Source organism: Hippoglossus stenolepis, chromosome 5 (genome assembly GCF_022539355.2).
Source record: "Hippoglossus stenolepis isolate QCI-W04-F060 chromosome 5, HSTE1.2, whole genome shotgun sequence".
Lineage (NCBI taxonomy): Eukaryota > Metazoa > Chordata > Actinopteri > Pleuronectiformes > Pleuronectidae > Hippoglossus > Hippoglossus stenolepis.
In genome coordinates this window covers 19297148-19309516 of record NC_061487.1, presented here as the reverse complement: position 1 = coordinate 19309516, position 12369 = coordinate 19297148, and the positions used below count along the sequence as shown (strand labels likewise).

Here is a 12369-nt window from a genome sequence, read left to right as displayed (position 1 = left end):
TATTGACACATACTCTCATATTACTGCAAGGTAACTTGAATGCCCCATGGTGACGTAAAGGCGATCCTTCACTGTGCCAGAGGGCTGACTGTTGTCCTACCACCATGTGCCAAGAATAGACCAGTGGGAACAAGAAGTCCACTGCTCAGAGATCGAGGGGAAACTTTAGAATCAACTGGATCTGCTGCAGAACAAACAGGAACTCTGAAGTCAAAGTTTGATCTTATCCAGCCTTTTATTTACCGTGCTGTTCCTGTTAGCACGGGGGTCTTAATGTAAATCTTAGCTGACTTTGCTGTCTGTGCTGTCAGAGGGCACGTGTGTGACTGAGAGCTGAGCAGGGCGAAGGAGTCGAACTAGAGGTACACAACTAAACTGACTCTTCCAGCCACTATTCTTCCATTGTGCAGCAGCTGTTTTGAATTCTTTGGCGGGGGGCTCGCCTGACCTTATATGGAGCCTTTAAAGCACCATTCTGAATGTGAGATTATAGCAATGGTAGTGTGAGAGGAGCAAAGGCCTTTTATAGTTTTAAAAATTTAATAACAGTATAATGTGTCTGTAGTTTGTCAAAGTCAGAGATGAATCCTTTAAAGCAATATTTTATGTTACTCTTTGTGTGGGTGAGCTTGCAGCTGAAATCAGTTCTTCTAAGACTTTGGAGAGATTTGTCAGAGGTCGTTAGTTCGATGTCATCCCCAAGTATAACAAATAGGCAAACTCGCCAAGAAGACTCAGAGGAGTGGAAAACCAATGAGACGCTGCGCACATATCACCATGGAGACGGAGGTAACACCATGGTTACAGTTCAAACAAGTACACATGCCTTCCATGTGAGTAAATAAAATAACAAAACACAATTATTCCAGCTCTATTTAAAAAAGTTATGCCTAAAACGGTGACTTTATGTATTAAAATGACATAATAGATTTCCATGTTAATGTTTTCTATCATGTTGAGTTGAGTTTGAATAACTTAAATGAAGTTAAACATAAATATATACATTAAAAACACAATTTATTTAATGAAATCAAATTATTTGACTTAACATGATAGAAAACAACCCCATTAAATGGGACCCTTTACATTTACTTATGTAATAAAGTTACATGGAAATTGAATATGTAATTGAAAGTCAGGCATGTACATATATATTTTTTGAGTGTGTACAGGTAAAGCAAAAACCTCATTTTTAAGGTGGACCTCAGAAGACTTTCAGAGTGCAGCGAGTACTTCCGAGCCTTGTCCCAGTCCAAAATGAGAGAGACCTCCGAGAGTTTCATCCATCTGGACCACGTGTCTTCCTCCGTCTTCTACAATCTCCTTGAGTTCTGCTTCCATAGTAAGTTTAAAGTCCCGAAGGAGGAGCTGGACACACATATACAGGTAACAGAGATTGAAACCTCCATAGTTATTTATCTATGTCTCTATGTGCTGTGGTTCATCCACAAAACCAATGTACCGCCTCTTGTTTCCTACATTTTCCTGCCCCTGGAGGTCGGCAGCTATCTCCTGACTGAGGCCTTCCTCTCACGGTGCCTGTCAGCTCTGGCAGATGAGCTCAGGCCAGACAACTGTTTGTCCTTCCTGAATCTGGCTCAGGAGATGTGCTGCGCTGAGCTGAGGATGACGGTGCTCACCTACCTGAGTAGAAACATGATGGAGCTCTCACTCCTGACCAGGTATGCAACATGTCTGTGATCAGGATTCTCTGCATGGACTGAGCTTCTGTCTTGATCCATACCTCAGGTATCTGAACGACGAGGAGGTGGATGAAGTTCTCAACCTGAGGACACAAGGACACAGACATCTCTGCAGCCTCAGGAAGGAGAACCTGACTTCTTGGAACGACCCAGAAACAGAACGCGCCCGCCACGTCTTCATCCTGAAAGAGACGGAGGACAGTGAAGCCTGGTGTCCGATCACAGAGCTTCCTTTCAGGGCTGATAAGTGGTGTTTCACTACAGTGGTTGTGTATAACTACTTGTACGTCATAGGAGGCTACCGGCAGCGTGTGAAGAGAGGCTGGGAGTTCAAGATGGCTTCCTTTAGGTACAATCCCTTCACTCATACGTGGGTCTCTACAGCTCCTCTGATTAAGGTGAGAAAGTCCTCTAACCTGTAGATAAGGCTAATCTGTCTGTTTTAGACTGCATGACTGCTCCACAAAAGTGAAGGCCCCCCCCCCCAGTGATGGCTGGCTGCAGTGTAGGTCAAAAACCTGCCTTCATGTTAGTGGATGGGACATGAGTTGAAATAAAAATTCCAATTCACGTAAATGTCCAATCGATTTTTCTCAAAGATCATTTCTGTCATTCAAGGTAGTTCTTATCACACTGGTGTTTGTTATCGTTTATTGGTTCAAGATGGCAGCGTTCCTATCCAGGACATTTATATATAACACTAATTAAAATGGTCCCAATCTGTTGCATCCACAGCGCAGAAGACACTTCAGTGCAGTGGCCTGTGAAGGCTGTATTTACGCTGTGGGAGGCTGGTACTTGGACTCCCTGGTGACTCCCGACTCCAGCACGGCTCTCTACACAGCTGTAGAGCGCTATGATCCATGGGAGGACACGTGGAGGTTTGTGTCAGTGTGAACCAGCTGCCAGGTTCGGGCAGCAATTTTCTGTCCCCACTTGTCCAAGCCTGAGAGAAAAATAACCAAGCCCTGAGGTTCTCCCTGATTACAGACACGCGCAGTGTAAAAAAATCAAGTAGATAGCCCAGCCAATGGGATCTAGCCCGATCTGAACCCGCATATCATTTCAAAAACATGTACAAACCGGACTTGAGTCGAATATCCACACTCTATTATGCAGCAGCACATATCTCAGGCTTTTCTACCTGAAATGTTTCATACTGCTGACTGAATGTGATTTCTGTCCTAGGTTGGTCTCCTCACTACCCCTCACTGACTTCCAATTCAGTGTGTCCCTGTCACATGACGTCCCCCTTGCTACGAGCCTCGGACACTGTGTCTATGTGTTGGGGAGCATCCAGAGGACCGGGGAGAAACTGCTGCTGCAGTACAACACCAGGCAAGGTACGGCAAAGCACCTCGGCTCTGTTTGACGAGAGGAACACACGAACGCTTGTATACTTGTGTGTGTTGTTGTCTAGCTAATTGTCTCCTCCATTGCATTCAGCTCAGTCCACGTCCCTCAGATTTACAGTTCAGATTAGATTGTTTCCCATCATGCTCATCAGGACGTATTAACAAACAGCACTTCTGTATTTTCTGTGCTTTAGACTCCTGGTGCGAGCTGCTTCCCACCCTCACCAGAACAGATGCAGACCTCCCGACTCTTTACTTCCTGGGTGTCACCGACACGCTTCTTGTGATTGGTGGAAACAACTCAGAGAATGTGGTGACATCGTTCTGTTTGCAATCGCAGAGATGGGGAGAGGTAAGAATGGAACAGAAACCTGAAACTGTCAATCAGGCATTCTTGGATTATATTCACCTGAAGCACAAAGTAAGATGTTTTTCAATAAATTAAAAATTGTACTCCTTTATTTTTTTGTCCAGGTGCACAGGGCGGAGAAAGTGTCCTTGGTGGGACAGGGGACAGTCGCAGGTGACGGTGTCCTCATACCAAGTATTGAACACAACACTGTTATGAAACTAGATCTCCAAACTCTCTCCCTCAGAGCTTTTCCTCCTCTTCCAGTTTCCACCCGATATGAATCTATCTTTTATCTTCACTTCTAATGCTCTTGCTTGTATGTGAGATTAAAAATCGTGAATTCTTTCTGGTTGATATAATTTAGACAGCTATCTTGTACTGGACACAACTAGTCACACAATTAAGACAACATATTTTGTTGTCTGTCTTCTCTTGTATTTAATCTGTTTATGTTGTGTATATTTTTTTTATATTTCCCTGTTTCTGTCGCTTGCAATACCAATAATTACCAACAAAAAGCATCACCTCTCCTCTCTCATTTAGAACTAATCACTACAGTACATGATCCAGTTACTACATCACCTTGGATATACCCGACACTCGCACTTATGTTGGCAGAACCGGATTCAGGTATTATGCATTTTCAAATGGAATCAGCTGAAGTCTTGCATTTCCCTTAGTGATTTTACATCTGTTCCATGATTATTGAAAAGGTTTTCCCTGTCGTGTTGCTTTTATCTATTATGTATTTTATGATTGTGTATTTCACCTGGTCTCGGGTCTCTCTTGAAAAAGAGATTGAAAATGTCAACAAGACTGCCTGAGTATTCAAAGATTAAAGATTTTAAAATCTCATCACATATTTAGGCAACATTTATAAAATTACCATTTTGGAGAAGTGACCAATTGTTTCATGCTGAACATCCTAACACATCACTGTAGCAGAATCAGTTCCACAGCAGAGACCTGGCGGCACGTGAGGTGAGGCTCTGTCTGTGTTTGGTGTCCTGTTACAAAAAGAGGCATGTCGGAGAGAGGGAGAGAGGGAGAGGGGGAGAGGGGGGGAGGGAGAGCATAGGAAATGAACACTCTGATCTCACCACCTGAGAGAAGCCACTTGAAGGACACTGGAGTCACAGACACAAACACAGACAGAACCAAGCCTCAGTACAGAGGAGTTTCACTGCCTCACAACTACTGACACAAACCAAAGCCACAGCTCGTCGTTGCCTGAGTGGATTCCACTGACTGGTCTCACTAAGGTAAAATATGGGCCTGCTTCTTTTTCTGTTGTTCTTACTTTGATCTGCCTGTTGTTGTATTTGCTGCAGATGTTTTCCTGATTGATTGTTTTAGATTAAACTCCATATTGCACTTATATCATGTATATATTTGTGTGTCTTGTACTGCATGCAGCATTTATGTAAAACTTAAGATGAAGAGGAAGTTTAATTACACAGTTCTGAAAATTAAATTTTCTAAAATAACATTTCCTGTAGTCATTCTGTATTGATTCTGCCTTTCACCTGCCAGATTATCACAGTAAATGTTATGAGAGCAACGGTTTAGCATTTAACTCTGGGCTGTACTCTGTGTTTATATTTTCATCTGAGGTCTGTGCACATGCTCAGCCGGTACACCACTATATCTGGCCATTGAACTTTGTCCCACTTGGTAACTGCTCAGTCATATGACATGGAAAAAGAAATCCTAGCCCTGCCTCCCTGAACATTACATGGAGATGGTTTTTAGGTAGAATTTCACGTTACATTTACGACAGAACGGCTGCAGCTGTAAATATATGTATTAGTTAATTAATCAAGAAAATGTTTTGATGATCTCCAGTTTTAATAAGTAAAATCAAGTAATAGGTGAAAAAAAGGTGTTTGAAAAATTATCAGTGGCCTCTCTTATCACATTAGGAGCAAACAGTGCAGACAAATACTTCTGCGTTCCTTAAAATAATTTTTCCACCGAGAGTCAGATGTGGCAAAGTCACAAGGTTTCTCTTTATGTAAATGTCAGTTTGGGCTTTTTAAAGGTTAATTAGCAAAAAATTACAGCTTACTCACACTTAATAATAGTTTATGAAGATTATCTAATCTTCAGATATTACAGGATATTGTTGTCATTGAATCTTGGAGGGACCTGCATCCAGAGCTGGGGGAAAAAAATAACTCAATGACATTTAATGCATAGATGACGCTGAAACGACTCAAGACTTAAGAGTTTTGATCACAATTTGGAAATATTGATTTATTATTATTATTATTATTATTATTATTATTATTATTATTATTATTATAGATATTTCTCCAGTCAGAAACCGGATAGTTTCCCTTTGCTTTCCATGGTAGTGATACACAGAGATGGCTGAGGCGCATCAGGCGGTGGGCTTCCAGTTCACCGTGCGGCCCGATGGCGTGGACCTTAAACTGAGTCAGGAGGTCATCAAAAACATCTACCTGTCAGGAGTGACGGCATGGAAGAAGAGAGCCATACAATTCAAGGTATAGTCCCATGTTGTCAGAAATTTGGAGTCACTCGCGATTGTAGTGTATATTCACAGTGTATAACTTTGCTTTGTGCATTGTCTTCATAGAACATAGGACACAAAGCCTCATCTTGTCCTGACACTAATTCTTGTCTTTCGCTCACAGAATGGTGTGTTGGCCGGAGTCTATCCAGCCAGCCCGTCCAGCTGGCTGATAGTTGTGATCGCAATGATGAGTTCCCTGTACATTCGCGTAGACCCGTCTCTAGGCATGATTGACGCCATCAAGGACAACCTTCCACAAAGGTCAGAAATCCCCCATAGTTCATGAAGGAAGTTATTCAGTGTTCAGTATTCTGCTGGAGCATGTCGGTTTGTTTGGATGGAGCTATGTGCACAAATCAGCTGTTTAAGATCGACAGTGTTGTGCCTTCTCTGAACAGAGACTGTATATCAGTGCAGACCCGGGCGGTGCTGAGTGCCATCCTCTTTGCCACTGGACTGTGGCTGTTCCTCATCTACCTCCTGAGATACACCCTCAAAGCTCTGCTCTCCTACCACGGCTGGATCTTTGAGTCCCATGGAAGAATGAGCACATCTATCAAAGTGTGGCTGGTATGAATGTGTCCCTCTGTCTGTCACACACTGCCTGAATCTTTAATTCCACTGTCTGGTTGTCAGAACAATGCCTCTTTAATCTTTGTGTCCCTCCCTCAGTGCAGAAGATATATGGTTGACTCTGGTAAGAATAGGCTATAAAGTGCAATCTGTTACACTGCATGTGTAATGATGTATGTATGGTGTTGTGTGTTTGTAACCAGAGCCTGGTGAAGATGTTCTCTGGACGCAGACCGCTGCTCTACAGTTTCCAGGCCTCATTACCCAGACTCCCTGTGCCCAGTGTGGATGATACAGTTAACAGGGTGTGTAATTACACAGAGTTTACATGACTGCAAACACACAAGGCCCAAACGTTTGTTGAATTGCATGGGAGCATGATAAAGACATTTTAATTATGTGCTGGATTTGGGTATTTGGACGACATGTAGTCTTGTGCACTTAAAACAGATTTTAATTGAGATTCCAGCTCTGATTGAACATACTGGGAAATGTATGGGTAGAAGGCAGCCAGACTGGTAGATGGTTGTCAAGGACTGTGTGAATATGAATGTCTGATTCTACCCACATGTTCAGAAACTGACAAAATATTATAAAATGAAACGTGATATCTAAAAATCTAATTAATACCACATTTCTGCCTCCTTATTTAATAACGTTAAAACATTCATTTTAACCAATGTAACGCATGAACTAAACCTTCACATTGAAGACTTAAGTGATTATTATTCCACCACTGCGATCAGTCAGGGGCCATATAGGGGCCGCAATTTACACAGAGGGGCCCATTACAGTATATGTCCAACATCCATGCATAATTTTTTATTCAATAAGGTGAACATTTAAGTCATTGCTTGTTTACTGTTGAACAAAGCCACACATGATTGAATATTGTGTGACAACACCATGATGTATGTTGCGGCCTTGTGAAAGTTAGACAGGGTAATACGATGGTAGATTAAAAACAATCTGTCACGTCTCCTCAGCTGCGTCTGCCGGTTGTCCTCCAAATCCTTTCAGTGTGTGTGTCCCAGCGGCTCTATTGGATCAGCTGGGTTTGTATATAACAACACTGCTTCGTTCTGACCGCCCACGCCATGTTTTTCCCACAGTACCTCGAGTCAGTTCGTCCCCTTCTGGACAGTGACCAGTACAACCCAATGGAGATTTTGGCCAATGACTTTAAAGATTCCCAAGCAGCCCAGCTCCAAAGATACTTAAAGCTAAAATCCTGGTGGGCAACAAATTATGTGAGTAAAGAGGTGATTTATGATTATGATTGAATTCAGCTCAGTCATAATGTTATATATAATATTCATCTTTATCTGCTCTAGGTGAGTGACTGGTGGGAGGAGTACATCTACCTCAGGGGCAGGAGTCCCATCATGGTGAACAGTAACTTCTATATAATGGTGAGTGTATTAGTAATGCTCTGTTTTACATAATAGTAAAATTATATTCATGCATTCAAAGGTGGATAATGAGTGCATACAGTATAATAGACTTTTTTTTGGAGAAATATTAACCAAATTCCTTAAATTCTCAAAACCTCACCTGTCAACATGCCAGCAACAGTATTTGAAATACATTTTGGGTTTTGATTTATAGTTTTTTTGATTTGTTTTGATGCAATATGTCTTGTTTGTGTGTTCATTTGCGTGAAGGACCTCCTGTACGTGACCCCAACACACCGACAGGCTGCACGCGTGGGGAATGTGGTCCACGCCATGCTGCAGTACAGACGCAAACTGGAACGTGGAGAACATGAACCGGTAATGGTTGTCATGACATCACAGCCGTGTAATGACACTATAACATCACTACATTTTCTCCCTGTATCTTCTCTTTAGCCTTATCATGAATATCAAACCTTTGAAATGAAATAGTGATGTCTGCACAAGTAACAGTTAAAATAAAGGGAGTTTAACTCTCTAAACCTCAAGCGATCAATATGTGTATAAACAAAACAAAAAAACAGATTGTTATCAGATTCCGATTTGAATATAATCCCGATTAGTAAATATCATGATACAATATCAGCTTTTTTCAAACTGTGCCACTTTAAACCAGCAGGAAGAAAACAGCCAAAAACACAAATGCAGAAATCTCTCAAGCAAAATAACAAAAGCTATTCCAACTTTGGTAGAAAATAGTGTTTTCATATGGGCCTTTACATCTATTAATATCCTTTCCTCATTGGTTTTAAACTTGTGTCACTGTCTTTCTTCTTCCCAGCTGAGGGCCTTAGGGACCGTTCCAATGTGTTCCTCTCAGATGGAGAGGATGTTTAACACCACCCGCATCCCTGGCATTGAAACAGGTGAGATAAGGGTACATTTTAGGGGAATTAAGGCTCAATAACGTTGGAATAGTTGTTGCCACGTTTTCCATTAGCAGTTTAAAGATGAATACCTGCTTTGATGCTGAAAAATGATGAGAAGTCTAAGTGGCGTGTGTGTGTGTGTGTTTCGGTGCTGATCTAACAACTTCACTGTGAGCCCTTAGGATTCATGTGTTCAGACAGAAGACTAGTGTTTCTAATTCTATTTTAAAATCGTTGTTGTTTCTCATCTGACCGTCCTTTCTCGCCGAACTTTTCCCTGCAGATATTGTGCAGCACCTGACCGACCGCAAGCACCTGGTCGTCTACCACAGGGGCCGCTTCTTCCAAGTGTGGCTGTACACTGGAGGGCGCCACCTCTTACCCAGTGAACTTGAGACACAGTTTCAGAGGATCCTCAATGATACAACAGAGCCTGAGCCAGGAGAGCTCAAATTAGCTGCCCTGACTGCAGGAAACAGGTATTCTCTATAAACATATACAGATGACACACACACTGACGTAGACATACTTGGATAAATGTGTCACACTTTCACTTCTTCTAGAGTTCCATGGGCTCGGGCTCGGATTAAATATTTCTGCCAGGGGGTAAACAGAGTATCCCTGGACGCCATAGAGTCAGCTGCCTTCTTCCTGGCACTGGATGACGAGCCGCAGGGTTATGACCCCGCAAAGACCAACTCACTGGACAGTTATGCCAAGTCCCTGCTGCATGGAAAGTGTTACGACAGGTAAGCAGAGAAGGCCTCGGTTCTTACCATCAACACAGGTTTGATTTTTTTGTGCTTTGTTGCCCTAAAGGTTTTATTTCTTGTGTCACAGGTGGTTCGACAAATCTTTCACCTTGATCTCTTACCCAAATGGAAAAATGGGTATAAATGCTGAACATTCGTGGGCAGATGCACCGATTGTAGGACATATGTGGGAGGTATGACGTGTGCACAGGTATTGCATGATAAAGCATTAAGTTAGCAGTCATCTTCAGCTGTCCCTTTCTGTCTGTGTAGTATGTCCTTGCAACGGACTGCTTCCATCTGGGCTACACAGAGGAGGGACACTGTAAAGGCGACGTGAACAAGAACCTGCCCCATCCCACTCGGCTACAGTGGCGGATTCCAAAGGAGGTACAGCAGAGCCTTGCATCGTTTATTACAATTAATACACTTAGTGTCCATCACAAATTCATTTTCTCCTCTTTAGTGTCAAGCAGTCATCCAGACGTCATACCTGTTAGCCAAGCAGATAGCTGACGATGTGGACTTCCATGCTCATCTGTTCAGTGAGTTTGGGAAAGGCCTGATCAAGAAGTGCAGGACCAGCCCTGATGCCTTTATCCAGCTCGCCCTGCAGCTGGCACAGTTCAGGGTACGACTCAAATCCTTCTCTGCAGATGTTACCTCTCACCATCTGTACCATCCACCGCCATCACGTCACACTCTTCCCTCTGCTCTGACAGGATCAGGGAGTGTTCTGTCTGACGTACGAGTCGTCAATGACCCGCATGTTCAGGGACGGTCGGACGGAGACCGTGCGCTCCTGCACCTCTGAGGCGGTTGCATTTGTCAGAGCCATGGAGGACACAGATGCAACAGTAAGCAGAACGCATTAACACACAGAACCACTGGAAAGCAACATAAAAAGCTCCATTACATAAAGTTGGGGTTGGTTTAAATAACGCTGAGCTGCTCATAATGTAATTGTAGTTGTGAGACATTCAAATCCTTTACTGGAGGGAATAGCTACATCTTTTTTGCAAATAATTTGACCTACCTGGTGTCATAATGTGATGTGAGAGGTCACATCGTTCTGCTGAGGACTTGGTCGATGAGACCAGAGATAATGTGTCTGTGTGTGTGTGTCATTGCCCTGGACTCTGAACTCCCTCATATTCCAGGGTTATACTGACATTCTTGTGGACAGAATTCAGGTCATTTTCGATCCGATGGTTTGTTTGCTCGTTTATTCTGTGACCAGAATGCCCAGAGATTTGCCCTGTTTCGGAAGGCGGCTGATAAGCACCAAAACATGTACCGTCTGGCCATGACTGGTTCTGGTATCGACCGCCACCTCTTCTGTCTCTACTTCGTGTCCAAATACCTTGGTGTTGACTCGCCATTTCTTAAAAAGGTAAAAGCGCTGATTCACAAGTTTCCTGTTAACCCACATACCACAACCTATCTGTCATTTTCCCACACAACATTCAATGTCTCTGATTCAAGGTGCTTTCAGAGACGTGGAAGTTGTCCACCAGTCAGACTCCACAGCAGCAGCTCAATTTGGTTGACATCAACAAGTTCCCTCAATACGTGGGAGCTGGCGGTGGATTTGGACCTGTGAGTTCAAACGTTTTATTTCAAAGATTTGCACAAGTTAAATGTTCATAATGTTTTACCCTGATGTCCTGAGCTGAATAATACCATCTCTACTGTGCCCCCAGGTGGCTGACGATGGTTATGGTGTGTCTTATATCATTGTGGGGGAGAACCTCATCACATTCCATATTTCCTGCAAGTTCTCCAGCCCTGACACAGTAAGAGCACAAACTGAGAGCATTGGTTATTATTGATCAGTTATTTATACTGTATTTTTCGAACCTCAACACTCTCTCTGTTTCTGTTTCACTGTCACTATTCCCTGTCCGTGTGCCATGCAGGACTCAAACAGGTTCGGCCAGAACATTCAGAAGGCCATGCTCGATATCCAGGGACTCTTCAAGCCAGAAAATGATAAGAAGATGGTGGATGTTGGAAAGCATGCACAGATGGAAAATGGTAAAAAGCACATATAACGGACTCTGTGGGACGGATTCACCTGAGAGTCTGTCTTTGACACGCTTCATTCATATGCACGAAGAAAGTTCAGGTTGCACTTAAGATCTTTTTGATTATCCGGTGGGTCATTTTAGAAGGCGGCCATTCCACTCAGTGAGAAAATAGGAACAGTTGGTACACCTGTAATTTATTTTTATTTATATTGTACTTGTCGGAGGAAACGATTTAATCTTTTGTAATAGGAAATGTTGTGGTGGCAAACAATAAACCACCATTGCTGGAGATAAATGAACCTACCACATTTCTCCAGGTAACGCAGGACTGTATGTAAATGTAACATAATAAATCTTTATATAATATTTGTGTGGTCTTTGGCTTTTTAATTTGATTTGTAATTTTTTCTACCTAGACATTGAGATTTAAATACTTAATCATCTGTCAACAATTATGAATTTGCTGCTTTTATATTATTCTTGAGTAAAAATAAACACAAAAAAATTATCATACTAGTAACTTTGCTAATGATTATTTATCATAATTTAAACAGCTGTAATAATAGACCCTTAAACCAACTAGAATGGCACTGAGTGGAGCACATACCTCCACCAAAGCCCAACAGTCCCCTTATGAAACCACATTTACATTCACTAGATCCAGATTTTTATTTGGATCTGCACCAAATTGCAGAAACACATATCAAGATCCATTAATTATTCCCTGAGAAATCAAGGAAAA

General features: G+C 42.4%; 2 protein-coding genes across 4 annotated transcripts; both read left to right on the top strand.

Annotated features, from left to right (window-relative positions):
• The first annotated feature begins 77 nt into the window (after positions 1-77).
• Positions 78-4899, top strand: LOC118109421 (kelch-like protein diablo). 3 transcript variants are annotated; one of them, XM_035156528.2, is made up of 8 exons: positions 81-833; positions 1198-1386; positions 1498-1682; positions 1750-2101; positions 2439-2584; positions 2892-3046; positions 3253-3410; positions 3533-4899. In XM_035156528.2, the coding sequence occupies exons 1-8, from the start codon at positions 582-584 to the stop codon at positions 3713-3715; spliced, it is 1620 nt and encodes a 539-aa protein (XP_035012419.1). In that variant the 5' UTR covers positions 81-581; the 3' UTR covers positions 3716-4899. The 3 variants fall into 3 exon arrangements, with proteins under 3 accessions (XP_035012418.1, XP_035012419.1, XP_035012420.1); XM_035156527.2 differs by having other exon boundaries at positions 78-833; positions 1198-1682; XM_035156529.2 differs by having other exon boundaries at positions 661-789; positions 1198-1682.
• On the top strand, positions 4499-11993 carry cpt1b (carnitine palmitoyltransferase 1B (muscle)). The gene is made up of 19 exons (XM_035156526.2): positions 4499-4672; positions 5768-5920; positions 6071-6210; positions 6348-6519; positions 6726-6827; positions 7635-7772; positions 7857-7934; positions 8187-8294; positions 8758-8842; positions 9129-9324; positions 9409-9594; positions 9686-9791; positions 9871-9987; positions 10064-10228; positions 10320-10454; positions 10838-10990; positions 11083-11196; positions 11301-11393; positions 11517-11993. The coding sequence occupies exons 2-19, from the start codon at positions 5780-5782 to the stop codon at positions 11649-11651; spliced, it is 2364 nt and encodes a 787-aa protein (XP_035012417.2). The 5' UTR covers positions 4499-4672; positions 5768-5779; the 3' UTR covers positions 11652-11993.
• Positions 11994-12369: the final 376 nt, after the last annotated feature.

Bases quoted from the DNA above. Each gene is read 5' to 3' on its own strand.
- LOC118109421 (XM_035156527.2), top strand. From the start codon at position 582: ATGAATCCTTTAAAGCAATATTTTATGTTACTCTTTGTGTGGGTGAGC. The intron at 2,102-2,438 runs GTGAGAAAGTCC...TTGCATCCACAG, and splicing joins CTACAGCTCCTCTGATTAAG to CGCAGAAGACACTTCAGTGC. The intron at 3,047-3,252 runs GTACGGCAAAGC...TCTGTGCTTTAG, and splicing joins GCAGTACAACACCAGGCAAG to ACTCCTGGTGCGAGCTGCTT.
- cpt1b (XM_035156526.2), top strand. From the start codon at position 5,780: ATGGCTGAGGCGCATCAGGCGGTGGGCTTCCAGTTCACCGTGCGGCCC. The intron at 8,295-8,757 runs GTAATGGTTGTC...TCTTCTTCCCAG, and splicing joins AACGTGGAGAACATGAACCG to CTGAGGGCCTTAGGGACCGT. The intron at 9,325-9,408 runs GTATTCTCTATA...CACTTCTTCTAG, and splicing joins GCCCTGACTGCAGGAAACAG to AGTTCCATGGGCTCGGGCTC.